The sequence below is a fragment of the Patagioenas fasciata genome, chromosome 3, assembly GCF_037038585.1.
Source record: "Patagioenas fasciata isolate bPatFas1 chromosome 3, bPatFas1.hap1, whole genome shotgun sequence".
In the NCBI taxonomy this organism is placed as follows: domain Eukaryota; kingdom Metazoa; phylum Chordata; class Aves; order Columbiformes; family Columbidae; genus Patagioenas; species Patagioenas fasciata.
Genome location: NC_092522.1, coordinates 66,653,750 through 66,677,091, shown reverse-complemented (window position 1 = coordinate 66,677,091; position 23,342 = coordinate 66,653,750). Strand labels below are relative to the sequence as shown.

Genomic DNA, 23,342 nt, shown 5'->3' with positions numbered 1-23,342 from the left:
AAGAGCAGGTTACCTCATGAATGTTGAGTGTCTGAGATGGTAATACTATGTCTAATGTTGAACTGCTGTTTTGTGAGTGCTATAGATGTAGCAATGAGATACAGTGTTTGGGAAGCAGACTAGGTTTAAAAAATTCTCTGTTTTGTAGCCTACACACAAAATGACTGGGAAAGATTCCAACTAACTTCAGTAAAACTGGTTGAAGAAACACTGTAGGTCTCATTATTGGTGGTGAAAGTCATTAATATAGACCTGCTCAGCAGTATGGTAAAAAATCATACTTGAACTGCAATATTTTGGGCCCTGGACAGCTGCTTTCCCCCTGGCATGAGCAGTGCATGGCAGAAGTAAATGCTCACTGCTCAGACTACAGTAATCCTGTGCTGGTTAGGCAAGTGGCACTGCCAGCTCTGTTGTGAAATGCTGTAGTGAACTGAATTGAGTAGACAGGAACAGAGGACTGAAAAAGAAATAACTGCTAACGTGAACAGTGTTGCAAACATAAAACATTCAAAAATCATGAGTCCAGACACTGTCACTGAATTATAAAACCTGTTTACACACCATTTTAAAACAAAAATAATCAATGAAAAATTCATTCTTCTTGCTCTCTGGTTTCAGAGGTTCCAGGTGCTTCACAGACTCATGTTTTCTCTTCAGCCACAAATATTAAGTATCTAAATGCTCTTCCCAGTCTCCAAGGTCAAGCAGGTAGGGATATGTAAGGGAAACTTGAAATATCATGAGACTGCAAGAACTGACAAGAATTAGCCTGGCACTGCAAACTAGGAGCATTCTTTATCACACTTTTGAGCTTATCAGTCACTTCAGAATCAAATTATTAAGAACAATTTGAGATGTTGAAAAGTAAGAGCTGCTTCTTGCTAACAACGTATCTTTGAGCTCAGTGAATGTGTGGAAATGGAAAGCACTGTAGGGGTGCTTTCCCACCTCCTGAGATTTGCGTGTTGCATTGGCACTGGTGCAGGGAGAGCATTTCCCCTCCATGATTTAGGAGCTGGTGGAGCTTTGATAAAGGCAGAGTCACCTGTGAAGGGTGGGTAGCAATGTCTCTTTTGCTGTGTCACTGTTTAATGTTACGCACAGTAATTTCAGTTTATCCAGTGACAGAAACAACAGATGGCAGGTCTTTGTTTTTGTTTCTGCTTACTTTTCAAGCCCAAGAGAGATATTACAGGTATTTTTATGAGATAAATAGTAGGGAGAATTCTAGAAATGTTAGCCGTGGTTTGAGCCTGTAAACAATTTGCACACTTCTTTAAAATGTTACAGTAGGCTTTGGACAACTGCTCCTTCATTAAGACAGACAGATCTTCAATAAAGCTTTCAAAGATCATTTGGATAAATTATTTAAAAATCATAGTCATATCCTGCTTTTCCTTGCTCCTCATCCTCTGACCAAGGAATTATTTTGTCTGTAGCCATCATCCCCAAGGACACCCAATCTTGTCATCTAAACGCAGCATGAATGACCAAGTCATAACACACACCCAAAGCAACCCAAGAGTTCAAGATTTTGCTTCAAAGCAGTTTAAGTCCTCTAGTGTAATCAAGAGCCAGTATGCAACTAGAATACAAGCACACTGTATTAGTCCTGACTGAACGGATTATGCAGGTGTTAAACAAGATTAACCTTGATTGCCATTGTAGAAACCTGGAAAGAAACACTGCTTTAACCCTCCAATAGCATTTTTACATATGCCTAAGGATTTGCTACCAAGTTTGTTCTAGTGAAGCACCTGGGTTTTAATCATGTTCAATTAATTCATATGGTGTAGTAGTTGTTAAATGCTTCTTAGATGGAACCATTGGAAAACATCTAAAAATCAAAGGTTGCTTAAGATGTTATGGTAAGATGCTCAGTCAGTCACTGCAGTCTCACATTGAAGGACCCATTTAGGGTAGTTGTGTCATGGCAGAAGAGCCCTCAAACTTCAGTTACCGTGGGACTAGGTCCCAGAATAGTAAAACGTAAACTTTTTCTGCTTTAGCTGAAGTTACTCTGGATACCTAAACAACCTGTGTAAGAATAAGAACAGCACCCTCACCCCACCATCACCGACAAGAAATGGCCCCTAAATACTGTGGTTTTGCCTGGGTCATTTCCCATATCAGTTTTCACATGTAGCCAGCTCTTGACCTAGCTGAAGGAACACTAACTTCTGGTAGAGAAGAGAGGACAGGAGCGAGCAGGAGGGACATTTAAAGCCCTCACACTGCCTGTGCCACTGACAGAAGAGTAAGATGGGTCACTGGCCTACTGTGCTTCAGGCAGAAGAAACCACCACTCAGCTAAGTTAAATCAGTGGAACTATCCTGTATGAACTCCTGTATTTTAGAAAAAAAAAAAAAATAAATATATGGCTATAGCTAACATTACTGTAGGAATCAGTGAAACCTACAACATTCACACACCACAGTGAGATCTCACAAAGGAGTGAGACTGTTTAGTTAATTAAATGTATTTCTAAACTTGTTTCATGAAAGTTTATCATCTAGACCAGCATTTAGTCTCTACACATAGAAGTCAACACTGGTTATAGGTCAGGGAAATTAACCAGGAGCATAAGCATTCAAAATCAAACCAAGGAAGTGAAAGATTTCCTCCTAATGGGGACAGAGGCTTCTGGGATGTTTCCCAGGGGGACAGCTGCAAAAATGGCAATGAGAGCAGGAAGAAAATCCCCAAACTATTCAAGTGAAATGTGCCTCAGGATCTGACAGCTACTTGTCATGCTAGGAGCAGTTGATGTTTACAGGGACATTTGCACTGCGTAGCCACAGCATTTTTGGGGCATTTATTTTCTTGGCTTAGATGCAGTTCTGATATGTCATCCAACCACAGCACCAACAGTCTAAATTACTCTAGTACACTTTTAATATTTAAATAAGATCTGAGCTTATGATAAGACAAAGTGAAGACAAACTGAGCCTCAAAACCCCCATGTGCCCCCCCAAAAGCAAAACCCCAAGACAGAAAGCAGCCAGAGTAAGAAGGATGTGTGTGGGCTCAACATACGGCTGTCTGTGCTGTGCTTTCTTCCTTCTTGTAAAACTAACGAGACTCCTCATGTGCACAGCACTCGTGTCCTCGGTTCTCCTGTGTACAAACCAGGGGTCACCGAGGTTGTCCTCGACTGTATTCTCAGGACTTTCTAGTAGCTAAGGAAATTTTTGCTCAGCAGATCACTGCCAAACTGTGGCTGATGGCTTATTAAACAGATCCCCTATAATACTATTGTTTCTTCTCATTATGCCGTGGCATAATTCATTCATGCAGCATGCTGTAGACTGTGTCCACCCTGCCCGCAAGTGAGATGTTGTTGTTGTTGTCCAGCAAACACTCTGGGTGAGAGCCCACATCTCATTTGGACATGAAAAACATCCTTCAATTAGGCTTGGCTTGGGGACAAAGCACTTCAGTCCTGAATAAAGGCCCATCAGAAGCAGCCTCCCGGCCCATGCCACCCCAGCCCCGCTGCCTGCCCTGCCGTCCCCTGCCCCTACCTGCCTCCTCACCGCCCCACAGGGGCCTGGGCTCCGGCTTGGGCAGCGAGTCTCCTTTGCTATGGGGCTCCTTTGCCTGAAAAACAGAGGGAACATATCAGGTTATGGCAGCTTCCTATTGTGCTGAGTTATTGCTTTACGAACTTAAGAGTAAAATTATTTTCCGTCCGAAGAAAATGTGTCGGGTGGCAGTGTAAGGTCCCTCTCCAGCTGTTTCCATAATCAGGGATAAACTTATGAGGTGCCAGGTACTGTGATCTTCCAGAAAAATAAAAGCCTCTGTGCTTTACTGTACTTTGAATTGCATCTTCCATTCAAAGTGTATGTGTACACCCATGGACCAAGTGGTTAGCCCTGCTTTCTCCTCTTCTTGGCCCTGCTGAGGGGGAGAAAGGGAAAGGCAATGGCAGGCAGGGTCTCAGCAAGGCTGTCTTCTGACATAAGGAGGTTTGCAAAGAGCCACTGTGCCCACTCCTTCACCCAGGGCAGGGGCAGCCTTAATGAGAATGGGGTCTGGGGTGGGGTAATTCCTTCACATATCTTTGGGTGTCACCGATGGAGGAGCTACAGACTCCTGTTCCCCTTCATGGTTAACATTTCATCATTATCCCTTCTATTATGGTACATCTAACTGCTTGCCCTCTGTGTCTCTCTTATTCACATAAGCAGCTTTGATGAGAGCTGTGCAAGACCTTGGGAGAACTGGGAGTTGTGACTGTCCTCTAGCATCACCTTCATAAGGGTACCAGCTGCTGGCCTCTGTGGTGCTGCTTCTGGGTGATAAACTGAGTGTGAGGGTGGAGTCAGTCAGCAGGATCACACATTTGCTAACGCTATCCCAAAGCACTTCCTAGGCTCTCCATCTCACTGAAGTGCTGTGTTCACCATCAGGACAGGAAGCAGCAGTCAAACAGCAAACAAGGTAAATAATTCCCACTAGAATCACTGCACAGGCTTTTGGTAAAAGGTTCTAGTGTCCAAAGAGAGGAGAAATTTTTTAGTTAACAAAATAACTTAAGTGCTTCTTCACACAAATATGTTATTCTCAAAATCTGTAGTCCTGAAGAATTAAAGAGTTTGTCAGTATGAATCTGGGGCTTGGCGAGTCACTCAAGTAGAGTTTTCAACTTTGACATTCTTCATGATTTTAATTTAAGACATGCTTTCATTCAAATTTTCCAAATACAAATGGCAACTTCACCCACCATTACACACACTCCAAACAGGTGTGAGGCTGTCTGGAAGATGCCCAAAATTGTGAAGCATTGAAAATGTGACTTGCTTTTCTGATGGCATATTTCTGACTGTCTTCATTCAGGAGATTAAGCACATGATTAATAAAAGGAAAAAAAAAAAAAAACAGGCATTCAGGGCAGCCACTGTTCTAGTTACTGTAAACTCTGTGATTAGAGAGCCAGAGTGACTGTAGGAAAGCAGCAGCATGGGAATACAAGGTAAGTATGGGATGGAGGGAGGGAAGGAGAGAAAGTGCTTGGTTTGATGCATTCCAGGCAGAACTGTGATTATGACCGGAAGAATACAAACTCAGAAAATAGAGAAAATTATTTAAGGCATACACTAGTCACGGGTCTGTCCCTACAGAAAAACACATCTTTACATGTATGCAAAACAATATATGTCAAAGTCACCATGTCAAGGACAGATGTGTAATGTCCACAATTCCCATGAGCAATAGAAGGCTGAATGCTGAAAGCTGCAAACCCTGAACACTGTTCCTCAATGGAATCCAGTGAAAAGAGAAACTCTCTGTCACTAAGGGTAGCACTGGCTCATAGTGAAGACACACATTTGTTCCTGCTGACAGAAGGAGGGTTGACAGCAGAAGCCTGAGGTTGCTCTGATGCTGCAGCAGCAGCAACCTTGTATGTCTCATCCCAGGTTAATGCCAACAAGTCGCAGAGCTGACAAACATCTTACCACACTCCAGAGTGTACCGGTCTGAAGAACCACAGTCAGTAACACTTCCGTATCTCACAACAGTGGTGGGAAGGTGAAAGCATTAAGTCTTGTGAAATGCAGAAAACACCAGTGACAGAAGTCACACAAACAGGTAGGAAATCTAGTTTGGAATAGCTTGTGGATCTCCCATAGCACTAAGTATTCCCACTTTAAGTGTATTTAATTGTAATTGCCATTTCTAGTGGCACAAACTGAAACACAGGAAGTTCTATCTGAATATGAGGAGTAACTTCTTTACTTTGAGTGTGCCAGAGCACTGGAACAGGCTGACCAGAGAGGTTGCGGAGTCTCTTTCTCTGGAGACATCAAAACCTGCCTGAACACATTCCTGTGTGATCTGCTCTGGTGAACCTGCTTTAGCAGGTGGGTTGGACTAGGTGATCTCCAGAGGTCCCTTCCAACCCCAACCATTCTGTGATTCTGTGATTCTGTGATTCTGTGTGCATGGTATTGCTAACAAACACATCTATTCCAATAATTTTGCTCCTCTACCTTTTTTCTCCTCCACAATTACCTGTGTTTACAGTGGCAGTTTAGCGTGCCTTCCATTTTTATGTCTGTGTCGCGATTTCAACTGACGTTCTCAAAAAGTGCGATGTCCTTAAGGAGAGGCCACTTATTATTGTATGCAGGATGTTTCTTTTGTATTTTTTCCTGGATTATATTCACATACTACCCATTCATCTGAATAATCCATTCTCTGAATATGAGAATTTCATGTGAAGTATAGGTGGTGTTGATTCTCATGTCTTAATATGTGAGAAAAAGTACAAGGCCACCATATCCACAGAATAAAAATTGTTTTGCACGTGCTTTTTTCAAAAGTTATTTTTCCATTTTATGATATTTGCACTGAAGAAGTTTTGCTTTTCGCTTGTGACACTGAATATGCTTATCGTGGTGCTTGTAAAATGCTGGATTAAGTCTGTTTCCTAGCTGACATTGCTCAAGCCTAAAGTTCAATGAGGGGAAAGGAGACAAATAGTTTAATGCTAGCGGCCAAGTCTTTGTGCTAGCTGAGTACACTTAAGCCACAGCAGATAAGACCTCAACAGGTCAAATATTTTAAAACAAGATCCATACAATAGTGGCTTGGTGTAGAATACAGCACATTCTTTCATCCCATGAAGCACAATTACTCCCTTCCCACATTTCTTGTACTCTGATAATGTGACCCCAAAAGGCCAGCCAGTGTGGTGAGTGGGACAGCTCCCACTAAGCCTTACCCCAGGAGTCATATGGGGAAAATTACAGCCTCCGGTTTGCAAGAGGTAAAGCATGTTAGAGGATTTATCTCTGAAGCAGACTTTAAAGGCACTGAACTATGTTTTGGGATTACTCCAGTCTCAATGCTATTGGGAGAAGATAAGGAAAGTATAGGTCAGAAGTTCATATGTCAGTGCAAGCAACAGTTGACTTGAAATGCTAATTTTTTCTAAAATTCAGTGCTTCATATATTTTGTACAAAAACAATGTTAACTGCATGATCCAGCTTTTTCTTATTTTAGAAACAGTAAAAAAACATCAGTCTTTATAAGACCTTAATAAAATAGTAGCTACATCACTTCCTTCTCTACTACTTTTGACCTAGGCACACAGTTCTCTTCAGCTGCAGCATCTCTTGGTGTGTCCTCAGCCTGGAGGCTGTCTGTAAAAGAAAGAGTGGAAAAGCAACAATGTGGGCAGACTGGCTGCTTGTTCTTGCAAAAGCTGGCATAGGCCAGGAAATGGGAAAGGCTGTTGAGATTCAAGAATCTGGTGAGATACTCTGAAAAAGATCACCTCCAGCATGGAGATGGTTGAGGGCATTCAGACATTCAAACAAGTGCCTCAGGCTCCTTGTGAGAACCCCAGAGGAGCTGAGACCTGGGAGAATCACTTCCTCCATTGCTGTAACATGCGGTCCATGTTCCTCCACTGCACACAGCAAGGTGCCGTGAGGGAGTTGCCCCCACCAAAAATGGAGAAAGGGGACAGTATAAGAAACACCTGTTATTCTTTGAATAACAATATTAGTAAGGCAGTTAACACCTCTGGTCCAGAAATGACCGAAGACTCTAATGTATGTGCTTTTAATGGGACTACTGCTGTGTTTAACATTTAGCCAGTCTTCACCTGCTCTGCTGAACCAAGAGCCAGAGAAATGTGATCTGCCTCATTCATTGCAAAGGTAATTTAAACTCTGAAGCCTAATTTACACATCAACATTGTTAATTATTTCATTGCTGAACATCTTAACAGAAAGAGCTCATTAATGGCTGCATATTCTGTTCACTTGAAAGGACATCAACACCAACAGTGGAAGCAGAATACATTATCTAGACTAAATACCACAGCCACTTTGTATTAAAAAGAAAAGCTGTTGCTTACAGATTCCAAATGATACTCATTTATTAAAGTTATCTGCATTCGCGGCTATTTTATGGAGTCCTATTGAGGATCTACCTTATTCAGCGAGACACAGCCTTGGGATCCAGCGTATTTTTGCTACTGAGATGATAATGAATACCCTGTTTTCACTTGAGGTTTGCAATTATCTAAATAAGTCACTGAATTCTTTATGACACTTACATTCAGATTTATAGCTTCATTCTTAGATACAATTTATTGTAGCGAAGACAATGTCAGGATGTGACAGGGCTGAGCATACATTATCTCTGTGTATTGTGTTTGTGAAATGCTCACCTAAAGTGAAAAGATTCATTAAGTTGTTGATGCTAAAATGTCTACAATCAGTCTTTAAAGCTAGTTATCCATTGAAATTAATGGAAGACATCCACAGTTCTCTTGGCACAACTGCTTCAGCACTGCTGAAATCTCAGCAGTGTTATCCAAGACAAGGTCCTGAGCAGCTGCCAAAAGACCATTACCGTGCCTTGTGCCCAGGAAGGGACTGTCACCACTTCCGGTGACCACAGTCATGTGCAGCTTCTGAAATGAGAGTAGACTTGACTGCCATGTGCTAGTGTTCAAAGCAGGAACCCCAGAAGGGTCTGAAATCTGAAGTTGCCTAGACCAGGACATGGCTATTGTAGCTTCTGACTAGCAGATTCTTCCAGGCTGGCTGTGAAAGAGTATTCAGAGGTTTACATAGGTAGAGCTCTAAAAAATGTGAGAGCTCCAACCTCTGCCTATGGGTGGAAAAAGCACTGATGCAGATTTCCTTAAAGCAACCATGACTTGCAGTGGGTTTGATTATGCTGTGATCAAGTCAACTTGAAGTGCCATAATGAAATGAGCTGCAAAGTTCAGAGAAGGCCATTGTCTGCATTTTGTGTGCTGCAATACTGTTTCTCCAGCCTCTGTGTTTCTTCACAGAGCACTCTGCATCCTTGCACACTGTTTATGCAAAGGCCCCCAGTCCTAGGCACAATAGCTTGCAGGATCCCATAGCTGCAAGCACAGCTCTCCAGGCTGTTACTGCCAAAAACGTGCAATACATATGTTATTTGTCTGTCTACATTTTTGTTCTTTTCCGGGCCTCAGAAGGATTCAGCCTACACAAAGTCCCGTGTTTGTGTTATAAGAATCAGAAACTATATGCTTTGTAGACAGGCATCTCCTGGTGTCCTGGTGAAGATCATAATAGTTTCTGAAGAGATTTGCAGCCAGGAAGACTCAAACCATAAGCATTATTTGCTCCTGCACTGTTCTATGGGTGAAAAGAACATTAATTTGTTTTTTTCTGCTTTTTTTGCTCAGTAATTTTAATCTCATTCCCTCCTGTATCTTTCAACTTCTCTCTTGCTGCACTGCTTTGCAGATGGGCTGATCTTCCTTTTATGGGAGGTGTAATTTTTCAAGACTGGGAGATAAAACTGCATGTTCCTGTATGAAAAAGGGCTTCCTTAGTAAGATGGGAAGAAGGCTGGACAAAAGTAGCATAGGCAGGAGGTGTATTTATTTATCTCTGAGGAGAATAGGGTTGCCTAGCTTTGCAAAATACTTTTTTTTTCTCCGAAATAGCCTCAATATAGATACCTCAGTGGGATATGAAGGACTCTTCTGAGGAGAAACACCAAAAATGACAAGAATAATGTTCTTCAACTGCATTACTGATTTACTCAAAGTGTTTACTGTCACATCTTTGCTATAGAAAAAAAAATATTTGGCCTAAGTGTTTGTTATTAGAAAAAATGTCCTCCATTCATAAAAGGAATCTTCTATTCAGGCTGAAACTTTACTTTTCAAAAAATACCATAGGAATTGTCAAACTGTGGGAGACCTAATGATTTGTGATAATATGTTGCTATACTACAATTATCAGGGATGGGAGGACCAGATATTATTGCTGCCCTAAAAACTCAGTTAGAACACAACATAAAAGATTGGCCTTGTATCTAATAGGAGAATGACTAGCTGCATAACATTTTGTAAAACTTGCAGCTGACCAGTACAGGTCTAAACTATTTCTGAGTGGCTCCCATTTAACCTGCAAAACCACAACCCTCTTCCAGATCTTCCTTGATCATTGCCAGCTGAAAATGCATCTGCCTGCAGACGACAGACTGGGTCAGCTGTGTTTTCCACGTGTTTCTCAACCAAACGGATCGTATCCCAGCTCAAAGCCAACACAGCTCAGGGACATAACTGAAACAACACTTTGTGAATCACGACTTTTGTGATTCATTGCCTTCAGCAGTGCAAACCAGAGCTGCATTTAATGATGTTGGGAAACAGATCTGTTTGAATGGGGCTGGCTGATGTAACACACTGGCAGGTTGTGTGGTGGCTCACAGGACAGGCGTCCAGGAACAATGAAACTGCAGACCTGCAGTGCAATGCAAATTCTGCGTCAAACAACATGGATGTACAGCGTGCTGTAGCTATATCACCCATTCGGTTACTGAAAGAGTCCTTACTCTTGAGTAAACAAAGTCACAAGGTGGGGGGGCAGTAGTGAAAATCAGCACTTTTCTTCCCTGCACTTACATGAAGTTTCACCTGTGCGTTATCTACAAAAGAGCTGCACCAGTCCAAATAATGCATTTGGATGTTATTTGTGTAACAAAGGCCTTTTGTGTTGCTCATTATAAAACAGCCAACATTTTTTGTTAAATGGCAAAAATAAGAGAGCATTGACTAGGCAATTAAAAAAAAAAAAGCCACATTTTTCTCTGGCAAACTTTTAGTTTAAAAATCAATTGAAACCAGAATATTAGATCCAAGGCTTCTTACTTCAGATTTTGAAAGAGTTTGAAGTAAGATTCAGATTCAGATCTGTGTGTTGCTCCATGGGGCTAAGTAGGAATTTGGAGGCCAAGCCATGCTGAATGGAGTGGAAATTCAGGTGCATGTGTGAATTCAGAGTTACAGTCGCAATGACTGTAGAGTCAGAAGTAGCCAATATAATGATCTTATCTGATATTCTGCATAATGTGACTACAGAAAATTGCCATGATTATTGCTAGCTCACTCCCCTCACTTCTAGCATCATGTCATATCTGGTTCTGAGTTCAGGATTTCCAGTGATGGAAAATCCACCCTTCCTTAGGCGAGTTATTCAACATTTTTTCATTTTTCTTCTTGTTGATTGCTTCTGCTTGATCTTCCCGACATAGTATACTTTAATGTCTTGTCTTTGAAGAACTTTGTGTTACAAGTAGTTGCTCCATCAGGGAGATACTTGTAGACCAAGGTCACGTTGCCTCTCAAACTTGTGTTTGATGAAGTCATCATAGCCTTAAACATCTCTCACTGAGGGTTAAACAATCTTGCATTTGGCACAGGGAAGAAGCACACAGTTTCTACAAAGCAGCAAACAAAGCTATAAATTTAACCCGTTGCAGTTGCCTCACAATAACATGTACCTGCATCCTAAATCAAGTTCAGAAAAAAGAATCCTTTCATTAACATTAGCTGTGTTTTCCAAAATAAGGCAAAGTGTTACAGAAATGAAGCTTGTGTCTAGACTATAAAAAATAGGATTGATTGCCATTTTTCTCTTTTTATGTAGGTTTCAGTGGATCAATCTAAAGACTACAATTAGACTATCACAAACAAACTAATGCATCACATCCTATAATAAAAGTGATAAAAAGTGCCTGAAATAATTTGGAGTGTGGAGTTTAACTCTCTTAAGTAGCACAGTGGAGTAAAAAAATAGCTGTACGCAGAGCTGACACAACACTTGCAATCAATGAGGTATGTTGATCAGAGAGAACAGAGCTTCCATGTGTTCACAGAGTCCCTTGGAGCTGTGGACATCTTCCAAGGCTCACAATATACTTCCTTTTTTTCCAGGAATCAGACCGAAAATGTCATAAGACTGGACTTTCTGGTGCTTGCTCGCTATAACCAGAGCAAAGTCATTCAGTTGTACATTATCCCACTCTCATCCACAAACAATGAGTGCAGGGAATTGAATGTTAACTGAATTTGCTTCAGGTCTGGTTTAAGATTTGGGCAAAGGTTGGAGTCAGTTCTCACTTCGCCTGAACTAGTTCTCTGCCCTGGGTGTTAAAGCCTCAGAAATAATCAGTGACCCTTTCCTGCTCCCAGTTTGCTTTGAACTCCTTCTGACCTGAGCAAGGGGCATTTTTCCATGGATGAGCAAATGAGATGTCTCAGCAACAACCACATACCTACAGTGGCGACCGTTCTCTGGCTGTTCAGTCACACAGCACATATTGCCAGGGAGAAGATGCTACTGGATTTTGCTTCAGATACTAAGTGCACTTACCGTGTAGGCAGTTTGCTGACCCTCTAGAGCAGGGGTGTCAAACTCATTTTCACAGGGGGCCACATCAGCCTCACGGTTGCCTTCAAAGGGCCGAATGGGATTTTAGGACTGTACAAATGCAACTACTCCTACATTTATAAAGTCCTAAAATTACCGTGAGGCTGATGTGACCCCCTGTGAAAGCGAGACCATAGCCCTACTCTGTCCTAGGCACCAGTATAGAAAACTAGTCGGTTGCAATATTGTATTATTCTCTGTTTTTCTGTACGTGGGAAGAAATAAAAGCAGTGACCACTTGTGCAGTGATGTATGCCATCCACAAGCCAGGGACAACTGATAAGACATGGCATCTTGAAGTACCAAGCCTAAGGATTAGTTGTGTAATTATTATTTTACAGATGGAACATCTAAATAACAAAGAGTTTCAGTATTTGTTTACTTAAATCTGGGTTCAAAGAATCCTGAATAGACTCTAGTTCCCAATCCTCCATTTAATTTTCATGATGAAGTGATACACCCTAATACATTCTTATATGACAATCAGCTTACACAGACAGTGGGTTTTACACCAATGGAGAAGCCCTTTTTTCTGCATATTTTCTTGGTGATCATAAAGCACTTGGGGATCTTTTTTTCAAGGCTTGTGGTTCTGTCATGTATTCAGAAACAAACCAATTGAACTAGTAAAAAGAGAGAATGAATCTCAAACTCTACCGACAGGACTAATAAGCCCTTGAAACTTAATGTATATGGGGTTTGGTCAGAAAAAGGGATGCATTGCTCAGGAGCATGGCTAAATTTGTTTCTGAATTATTACTTCTGTTATAGCACAGCTCCTGCTCCTTGCAGCTTAGTGAGAGAAGGTGATCCTATTGTGTGCAGGGCCCACACTGAGCCAGCTGTGATTTGCAGCTGTTGAGAGAAATAGGACAGAGTTATCTGAGGAGTGCTGTGAGTCCTATGGTTTCCTGTTCTGGCCCCAAATACCACCCTAGCCTAACTCCTTTTACAGCCCCAGCCCTGTGCAGCCCCTATGCTAGCAGTGATGGGGAGCTTTCTACAGACATCTCGATCACTGTGTACAAGAATGCTGGCTGGTCCATCCTTTAATCTTCTCTGAAACACCAATATATGTAGGAAGAGGAGCAGATATGCTTGGCTGAAAAATAGGAGGTGAGGACGATGGAGCAGACAAGTACCTTGACCCACCAGCAGCAAGCACACAGTGCACCCATCAACTGTCCTGCTGCATCGAGCCTTCCATTTACATTGCCTGAGATGTACATATCCTGATGAAGCCACACAGTCTTTACTATATGGACAGCTTCGATGTCCTATTAACTTTGAAGTGTTGATATTTTCATAATGCTGCAGTTCAGTGTCCTGACAGCAAGGTCAAGCACATGTTTGTATAAGAAAATATTATCTATTGTGCATGAATTAACATGCTGTACTTAGGTTTTTTTCCTTAGTTCCTGATTGTTCTCCCTTTCATTTTCCCTGCTAAGGAATCCTTTGACCTGAAAATCAAAAGTAATTGAGGCTGGTTAGAAGCAAAGAGTTTTTGGAGAGTCACTGTCTGTGCTATAATTTAAATAATATTCCCATTGATTTCTGACAGCTCAATGACATAGCAAGGAACTGATCCTGTTCTCTCTTTAAAACAACAGAAAATCTCACTTAGTCTTCAGGGTTCACCCCCTGGGGAAAACAAAAATGAAAGGACACATTCTATCTGGCACAAGCAATAGTTTCATTCACAGAAAATGTGAAAAATCAATTGACATTTTAGCTGCCTGACCTCTGTTACAAACATCTGCAGGGAAAGAAAGCAAATTAGAAAAATGTGTGCTTTTTAACTTAGGTTCATTTAAGGTTGCAATGTTAGTTGCACACGTGTTCAGAGGAAGAAATTAAGAAAAGTTTTATTTCTGTCATTATAGCTGAGATGTATAAGGAACATAAATGGATGTCTACATAATGATATTACGGCCTGTTGTGTGTGTGCGAAACCTGAAATGGAATTCTATGCAACTATTACAAGCCCATGTTATTCTACACCCACATTTTGCAAGAGGTGATGGAGGTGGAGTGATACTGGCCTGATAATGAGGGCAGTGATTGTTGTTTGCTGTTTGGAAACAGGAACAGAAACTGAAATAACTTGAACAAATAGGCTATGGCTACATCAGGGACATGATTAACTCTTATCAGTGGGTTTTTTCTGGCTGTCATGACAGGAGCCAAAAGTGGCTGGGTCACTCATATAGGTTAGGTGAACTCTTTATGTCCGCTGCATGAAAGCCAGTCAAGGGATAACCCCACCTGTGTAACAACAGCTTGGTCCTGAGGAAGCTCCCAGCACTGCGGAGTGTAACAAGGTGGTGTGCTCTCAGTACCGTGCCAGAAAATCTCTCATGATGTGAGTATGTGGCCACAAAACCACTTGTGATGTCCTTTGAGTGATTCCAGCATGGGCTCACCCAGTGTTAGCAATACTGGGATCATTTCCCAACACTTTCCTGAGTTTGCCTGGCCAGGTAATGCTGATGCCCAGCATCCTATCCCTCCCCACTCTTGCTGTCGGTCACCCTGGTGCCAACACAACACATACGTATGTTAGTATAAACATGCATTTGGCATTAAGATATCACTTTGGGATATTATGGATGTAGATGAACTGTAAAACTTTATTCTACCTTGGAAATAAGTTAAGGGACCTAAGCTATAAAGTTCTTACACAAATATAGTTCTTATCTGGATTGACGTTGCTTACACGAGTCAGCCATGCAGCAATACCCAGTTTGGCCGGAACCTTGTTTAAATCAGATTTAAATCCAGCTTCTTTGCTCCAGCTTCTACCCACATAACAACCTTAAAGGGAAGAATGAACAGGGCCTATGTGGTCCTTCCAGTCTAGCTTTGAGTTTACAAAGGGACTTATTTCTGAACATTCCACAGTTTGATATTTGATGGTGTGATTATTAACAAGACTTGATCTTGCACAAACTAGCTGGCATACAGTGTCCAAAAGTTCAACATAAAGTTTCAGTACTGTTTAATAGGCAACTACTTGCATGTTTACTGAGCATATATGTTGGTCCTTAGTCTCTGGTGCTGTGGACTGTCTCTAACCATGAGTCTTCAGAAGTAAGGGAAAAACAAGGGACATTTCACTGTTTTCTGCGAATCATAAAAACACCAAAATAAGTCTTTTGGATGTGTTTATATTTTTTCTTCCAACTCACTATCTCTAGTCATAGCATCAAGAAAATGGGGACTTGTTAAATTGGAAAATATTTAGCGCACCACTAAGCATAAACAGTCATTGCAACTCTGGAAGGCAGTTTCTTCTTTTTTTTTTTTCACAGTACAAGTATTCACTTGCAGCCAGCTTTACCTAATCAGATATGGGAAGGCTGGTTGTTTGCGTGCACTTTCATAGCTATGTATCTCCCTGATGAAAGTTTCCAGTTGTGCTTAGAGAGTCAGAGATTTAGTTTTTCCATTCCTTCAAAAGATACGTACAGCATGCAGGTGGTCTTCTTTCCAGCTGTCCACAAAACTTTAAAGCAGATGTAGCATAACCAGTCTTCCATCATTATCACTGAAGCTGTCAGCAGGATTAATTGATTTATGAATTGTGGCTTTGGTCCAAGAAGAGCTTACATTTTTCCTCTAAAGTAACTGAAACAGCATTCTTAGTTAAATAATAGAATACGATACTAACCCATCCAAATTTGGCAACAATCAAGCTGTAGCCAAATAGATTTTGATGTTGTGACAGAATTGGACAAGTCTGTTACCATCAGTCTCACCACAAGGCCACTGCCAAGACATAGAAAATTCAAAACTGAGTGTGCACAGTGGTTTCACTGAAAAAAAAAAAAAAAAATTACAAATGTTCTATGAAGACACTGGCAGATTTTTTTTCCCCTAAAGTTCTTTGCAAAACTTAGAAGATGATAACATCTTCCAAAGATTTTCTGGCTGCTGGTTAAGGAAACGGATATAGACTTATATATCTGCAAATATTCCTATAGGTCTTCTTTCCACTCTTCTCCGTGTTGCTGGAATGAAATGTGAGGAAGAAACAGGCTGCTAATGGGATATGTGGCACTGATACAATCCGAGTTTTGCAGCAAGAGTTGGAGAGTGTCCAAATTGCCTTTTTCCTGTGCTCCTCCAGTGATAGGCTGGGGCAAGTAGTGGGTTCAGCATGTGCTAATGTAGTAAAAACACAGATTCACAGCCTGCAGGATCATTCCTGTAGCTGGGAGGACAAGGAGAAGACAAATCTGCTGGTAAAGCATCTTCTAAATTGGGTGTGAGACGTCCCTCCAAATGCAGAGGCAAAGCCCTGGACCAAAACCGTGGGAGTGGGCTGTAACTGGCTCAGGAAACGACCAGTTTGCAGTTGGGTTTTATTTTCCAGTTGTGCCTGTAATGCAGGATACTACTTGAGGCACATTGTGAAGGAGGAACTACTTCAGTGTAACCAGTCCTTTATGGTGTATCTGTGTCTTCCAGAGATTAATGCCCAGTTACTCATTCTCAAAGAGTCCTCCCAAAACAGTAGATTGTGGAATGCATTAAGTTGCACTTATCAGGGTGGAAAGTTACTCTGCGGTTCACGTGTGAAGTGATATCCTGATTGTGCGATGCGTCAACCGCCTATAACCTGTGATAAGAACTTTGCTTGTTGCACTGTTATGTCAGCCCCATTTCACGTGGCTTTCAGGAGCTGATGTGTAACAAAACTCAGGTCTTCCACGTGAAGCATGCACATGGCTTCTGCTCTGCAGATCACGCTGATTGACACAGTGTATTTGAAATTCCTCTCCCTGTCCATGCAGTTGCTATATTATCTAAAAGGGAATATGAACCAAAAGAAGACTGAAAACTAGTTGTAACTAAATAACTTCACTGTACAACAGATTCTTCCTTTTCTTGATATTGCCTTGTGTGCACCTAGAGAAGGGATGATACAGAGAGAGTATTTCCTCTTAAAATTTGTCATCCAAGAAGATCACAGCTCAACAGCTTCAGCTCTGCCTGTTAAGAAGTGAGTATTATGCGACATAAGGGACAAGAGTTCCTAGAGGCACTGCCAGCTCAGAGTGCCCCAGTTTCAGAGATCCTGACTTGAGGTCCTGCACAGTTCCTTGGCGCATGAGGACTGTTTCTTACCTTCTGCAATGTGTTTAAATAATATGTCTGTGCATGTGTGTCCAAGAGACAAAGCGTCTAAAATTGCTGGTCACTTCTAACAACTTGGCCAGTATCAGTGTACATAATCAAACCAAATGTTTGTATAAAATGTTACTTTGACACATTAGTAATATAATGAGCACTCAGAGGCAGCTGGAACTGAAAACCTTGTAGCACTTCAGTGATGTATGGCAATTTGAAAGCAAAGCTAAACAGAAAACTCCAGAATTTCAAGTCTGACAAAAATAACTGGTGATTGAAGTAAGGTGCACAGATTTCTGAAGTTTTTCCAGTTATAGTAATCGGATTTTAAAGATACTTTTCAGATATATGATATTTATCTTGACAGAGACTTACTCAACAGTTTCATTGTTTCATGCATTTCCCTTTGGTGCTTTGAAAAGAAAGCAAGTTTGTTCTTTTCATCTGTAGCCGTTCCCTCAGTAGCTGTCATTTATTATGTAGAAAAAAGGATTGTGTTGTATTTCTGTATGCATTTGGCCTTGCATGCAGCTATATTTTTCTTTCAGTAGATGTATCTTGGGGCTTGTGGAATTGTTCTGATGAAAAGGCCTCTTTTTAAGCCAAAATATCTTTATTTCTCAAAGAGCCTCAGTTCCTGTAGGCTACATTAAAAAAAGAGAAGCCCTTAAGAAACTAAACATCATCATCTTAGTAATGCTAGCTTTCAGACATTGGTTCTCTAGGGTACAACCTGTAACTCAAGGTGTATAGGTACCTCTGCAAGGACCTCTTTAGCAGCACTAAATGTTTCGTAATAAGAGTAAAACCAGCCAGTACAATGACAACAGAAGGGGAAAACTGTTATCATTTGCTATCTAACTCCTTCCTTTTAATATTGATTTTTGAAAAGCATCTCAAGAACATTGGTCCCTGGTTTTATCTAATAGCTCAGGCCTGACAACAAATGCTCTAGTTGTGACAAGTCTTCTTTTTAATGCCTTTCCAACCTAGAGGAATTAAATCTGTTTTTCCTGCTTTATGTGTGGCTGCTTGAAATGGAGTTGTATACCTGATGGCAAAACTTGGCCACTCTCAAGAATCAGACCTTTGGGAAGCAGGCAGGAGCTGTAGGTTTCCTTCTCAGCTACAACAGTGCTTGATCCCGCAAGCGCTTAGATAATGTCGCAGTTATAAACCTCGCCACAGTTAATAGAGCCCAGGAAAAATCTAACCTGGAAAGGTGTTCAGGCAGGCTACCCAGGGTTTGAGTGGGCTATGGGGTTTTTTTGTGTGCTCTTACAGGGAGATGTAGCTTCAAAAGTATCCTCCACTTTTGACTAAATAAACTTATTACTGAGTAGTAGTTAGAAAATGCTTTGGAAGTTGGGAGGCATTTGTCTTCCCCACCTGCCAGATTTGAAAAGGTATCTAAATTGCAGTATCTTCTTTTCTCAGACTTCCACTTCACACTTGCAGCAAGAATAGGTGGGAGGTATTATTGCACTCTTAGCAGCTCTTTCTCTTATCTTTCAAGGGATCATCTGACATCCTCTTGAAGACCATTCTTGCATGCTAATCCTTCTTCATGATTTAGTGAAACACATCTAGCTGCTTTTTGTGTTTTCTACTAGCTTGCTCAGCACTATACTGTAGCACCTAATTCTGTCTCTGCAATGTAGAAGAATTAAGTGTTTAACTGTGGGCAATGGATTCTGCTCCAGAAGGCAGGTGTTATCAGGTGCTATCACACCCCTCTTAAAATGTTAATTGGTTTTATCACATTTGTAGTCAAATCATTTATTTATTTATTTGATTATTTCTTTGTTGCATAAGAAAGCAAAACCAATATGGTTTCACACGACAGTTTACTGCTAAGGATTTCTTAACTAGAAGAGTTTAGATTAATTTTCTGTTTCTTAAAACTGGTTATTCCAAATCTCTAGAAGTCTCATGGTCCCGACTCCCTCTTCTTCAAGACTTTTTAGCTGTCAGATGGGATCACCCTCCTCACCAGAGCTCTCTATCGGGAAAATGTGATGCTTCTTTTCCTTCAAAATTATTTCCCCAACGTACACAAAAATAGCAAGGGATATTAAAACCAGTGACGTCATTGCCAGTAAAGCTCCAAAATTGTTTTGAAACAGTATAACTGTTATGTACCTGAGTAGGGTGTTGGGTGGTTTTTTGTTTGTTTGTTTGTTTGTGTTTTTGTTTTGTTTTGTTTTGGTTTTTTTTAGTGGTAATGTCAATATGATGTGATACACTCTGGGCCATACAAACTCTTTGTGCAGCTGCACTGCTGCTTTGGAAATAATTATCTTTCCACTAATGCAAATGGTGAAAAAAGTTGACTTATCATGCACTTCTCAAATCCAGAGAGTGCATTATAGAAACTCTTTTAGAACATCCTGTGCTGCCTGTTCAGAGCGGGGGAAAAGATTTCGTAAAATGGAAAGGGTATAATTGGATACAGAGCAAGTACATTGTATTAAGATAGGAGACACTGAGGAGTCCTGGGATCTGGGGGTTGCGTTAAATTACCTTATATGAGCAGCATGCACTGTATTAACTAATGTTATAATAGGATTTACAGAATGCATGACTTTACTGTGGAGGTCTTAGCCAATTATAACCTCTTTGTCCAAAGAGGAAAATTCTACATAAAATGTTATCTGGAAGTTTTAGACAGAAAAACAGTTATACTTATTTATAAACTGCAAAGGAATGCAATAGCTATAACACTAATACTAAGATGAGAATAAAATTACTCACTGTGTTACTCATACTGACCGAAACACTTGGGATGTTTTGCGATATCAGTGGTTTCCTGGGATAGACAGACTGATATATACAGACTAGCCAGAGGAACAATCAAGTTTTTCTTTGTGGAACATGTTTTTGGGTCAGAAATAAATACATTTATCTATCTAGAGAGACATGACATATAAGCCATGCTCTTGCCGATGCTCAAAAGCACTGTCTAGGTAGGCCATGAAATGACCCTTGATGGGAAGGAGAGGACACAAATTGGCTAGGGGAGGAACATGTAGCCTTACACATGCTTTGTGAGAGCTGTTTTATCTTCGGTGCTGTTACTCCCTAAGAGAGGAGTATTAATTACCTGTCAGATTGTTTTGATGACCTTGTCACACAATGAAACAGACTTCTTTATTTATCTACTGTGAAGCACTGAATTATCCTCAAAATGAGCTGAAGCAATGATCACAAGATGGGCAATAAACAGATTAAAATTAGACTCCAATAGAGGAGAGCATCTCCAGTTGTCTATGCTAAATATAATCTTTGAAAACCAAATTGATCTAACACAGCATTAGGTTGTAAAAAAAAAAAAAAAATCAAACTAAGTGCTTTTTGACTTGTTTTGTTGCCTTCTTCTTTGATATCAGGTACTAAATATGTCCAGAAGCAGGATTCGGGAGAGAACGTTGTTCCATTCTAGTAAGCAAATCTTCTGACCTTAGGTATCTGACTACTTGCTAATCAGAACTGAGCCCTGTCTGTCCTTCATGACAGGACAAAATTAGACAGAAATTTGGTCTACTGTGCCTTGCCCAAATTCCTCGCACTCGCTGCACTGGGTATTCGCTGGTTATCACCACTGATGTAGAAACTAATACTTTTCTCTGATCTCCATGACTGTCAGCAAAGTCTTTTGGAAATCTGAGTAGAAACCAAGATTTGAAAACGAGGCAAGCATGCTTTTAGTTTTTCATATTGAATTGTCTAATTAATTTACTAAATGTATGGCCTTTGAACAGACCTATGATGGATGTACCAATGACTGAGTGCCTCACTGCATATTTGTAAAGCAGATGATTGATGTATCACATAATTTCTTTGAGTCATGTAACTGATTTATATGCTCTGTGTTACATAGACATTCGCTTTGTCAGTTGGGACTGTAAAAACCCCCACAGGCAATTGTCTGCTATTCAGTCTTTGCCATTCACTGAAATTACACATAATTTTAGTCTGTGCATTTGCAAACTGTGCTTTGCCATTTTCATTTGAAAACGCTTTTGTGTTAAACATTTTTGACTCGTCTAAATAAATATTATCCATAATAACCCTATATCAATCCATTACAAAACCATGAAAGTACATACTGCATTTAGATTTAATCCCTGAAACAAAGCCTGTTCCCACCTCACTCACATGTTGTTTTCGCAGCTGATTCTCACAGCTGCTGAGAAATCTGAGCAAGAGAGAAATTTAAGTTTGCTTTTCATCTTGCTAAAGCTATAGGATCTGCAATAAAGTCACATTTGAGTCACTGGTCTTTGGATACACACACGATCAAATTCCTAAAGTACAGAAATGTATTGGCAAATACATTAGCCTGTGTGTATGGGTAGAGATATGTATTCAAATGTACCTAATTCCAAATTCCATCAAAAACCCATTAGCGACACATTTGTATCAATAGCTGAAAGAGCTTTAGTGCAGTTGACTAGAAACAACTGTTTAGGAAATAGCTGTAAGTTATGCCAGTGAAAATGAGTTTTCCATTTGAGACTATCAACTTGTAGGATTAAGCTATAACTTTGACTTGTGATGATCCAGAAAATATAGACGTTCTGCAGCCAGAAGTTGCTGAAAAGAGTGAAGTACAAAATACCCTTTTTTACTGTTACAATTGCTCACATTGAAGTAGTTGCTTCTCTAGAACTCTCTTTTGTTTTCAGACAGTGCTGTAATACATTTCTGGAGCAGATGACTGGGTTTACTTGTGAAAAAGAGTCAAAAGAGTCAAATAGAAGCTATAGAGTTCCGGTGGTTGTGGATTAACAAGTTATATCATATGAAGTATACAAATATTTCTTTTACTGGTTTTAACATCTTTTTCCTTTGAAATATCTTGGAAGTATCCTTGTCAATAAAACTTGGAACACTGAAAACAGGGCTGCTCAAAAGATTATCTTTCTGTTTGTCACTCTTATGAGTACAAGGTACAGTTCCCAGATTCCGTAGGATAGGCCTCCATCCTCCAGTCTAAGGGGGTATAGCAAAATACTCTGAAATCTGGAGTAATCAGGTGTAAAGACAAGAACACCCTACATATGAATACATTAAACTTCAGCTGTAAATCAGTTTGACTCTTCTCTTTTGACAGACAGCTCCAGATCCCTGTAACCCTTATGTATAAAGTCTGCTTATAATGCTCAGGCTTTTATAGCATATACAAGGTTTTCTCATTTTATCTATGCTATATGTTAGCTTAAATGGACACTTTTCAATTGTTTTCCGTTTTGCCTGAGCTGTAGCATCTTTTGACCACTGCCCTTTGTCTGTTCTTTGTTCCTTGGCAACCTCTTCCCAAAGGATCCTACTTAGTGAGGCCTGTACCAGGCAATTCAAAGTGGATCTCATCATATAGATGAAGGGAAAGAATGGTCCAGCTTGGCTAGCAAGGCCTTTCGCAGACATTTGTTGCCCTGTTATCACTGGTCTGTCCTCACCCACACTGAGTGTATTTATTTCCCTTCCCTCCCCTCCCTGTGTGTCTCCAGAGGGGCAGAAGTAAACTCAGTGAATGAAGGCGTAGAGGGTCTGCTTTGATGGGTGTGGATTAGACCCTCTGAGCTACCCTGAACTGAGGTCTTCAGCAGTCTACTCCCCATGGCACTCAGGGCTGCTTTCTGGAATAATCATCGTTAATTTAAGACCCTGCAGTGTGTACTGAGTATTTGTAATCATTCCATCAAAGTGCATTACTGTGTTTCTGTCTTTATCAAGTGTAATCTGCCATCAGGTTGTTAATTTGCCTAGGTTTATTAGAGGTTCTCACAGTGCTCTTCAGATTTTATTTCACTGAACAATTCTGTTACCTGAACTTCTTATTTTCACCTACTTTTCTTTTCCAAATTACAGCATTTTTCACATATATTGGTTCCAGGATAAATTGTCCCATATTGGGCTTTCAAGTTTCCAGTTTCCCCTGTTGTGTACACTCATA

At 40.6% G+C, this 23,342-nt stretch overlaps 1 protein-coding gene across 1 annotated transcript in view; it reads right to left on the bottom strand.

Annotated features, from left to right (window-relative positions):
• LOC139827676 (uncharacterized) overlaps window positions 1-23,342 on the bottom strand; it is a 65,028-nt gene that overhangs the window by 9,637 nt on the left and 32,049 nt on the right. The window contains exon 3 of the mRNA XM_071807279.1: window positions 3,529-3,604. Within this exon, the coding sequence (XP_071663380.1) occupies window positions 3,529-3,604 (76 nt within the window). The remainder of the gene's footprint in view (window positions 1-3,528; window positions 3,605-23,342) is intronic.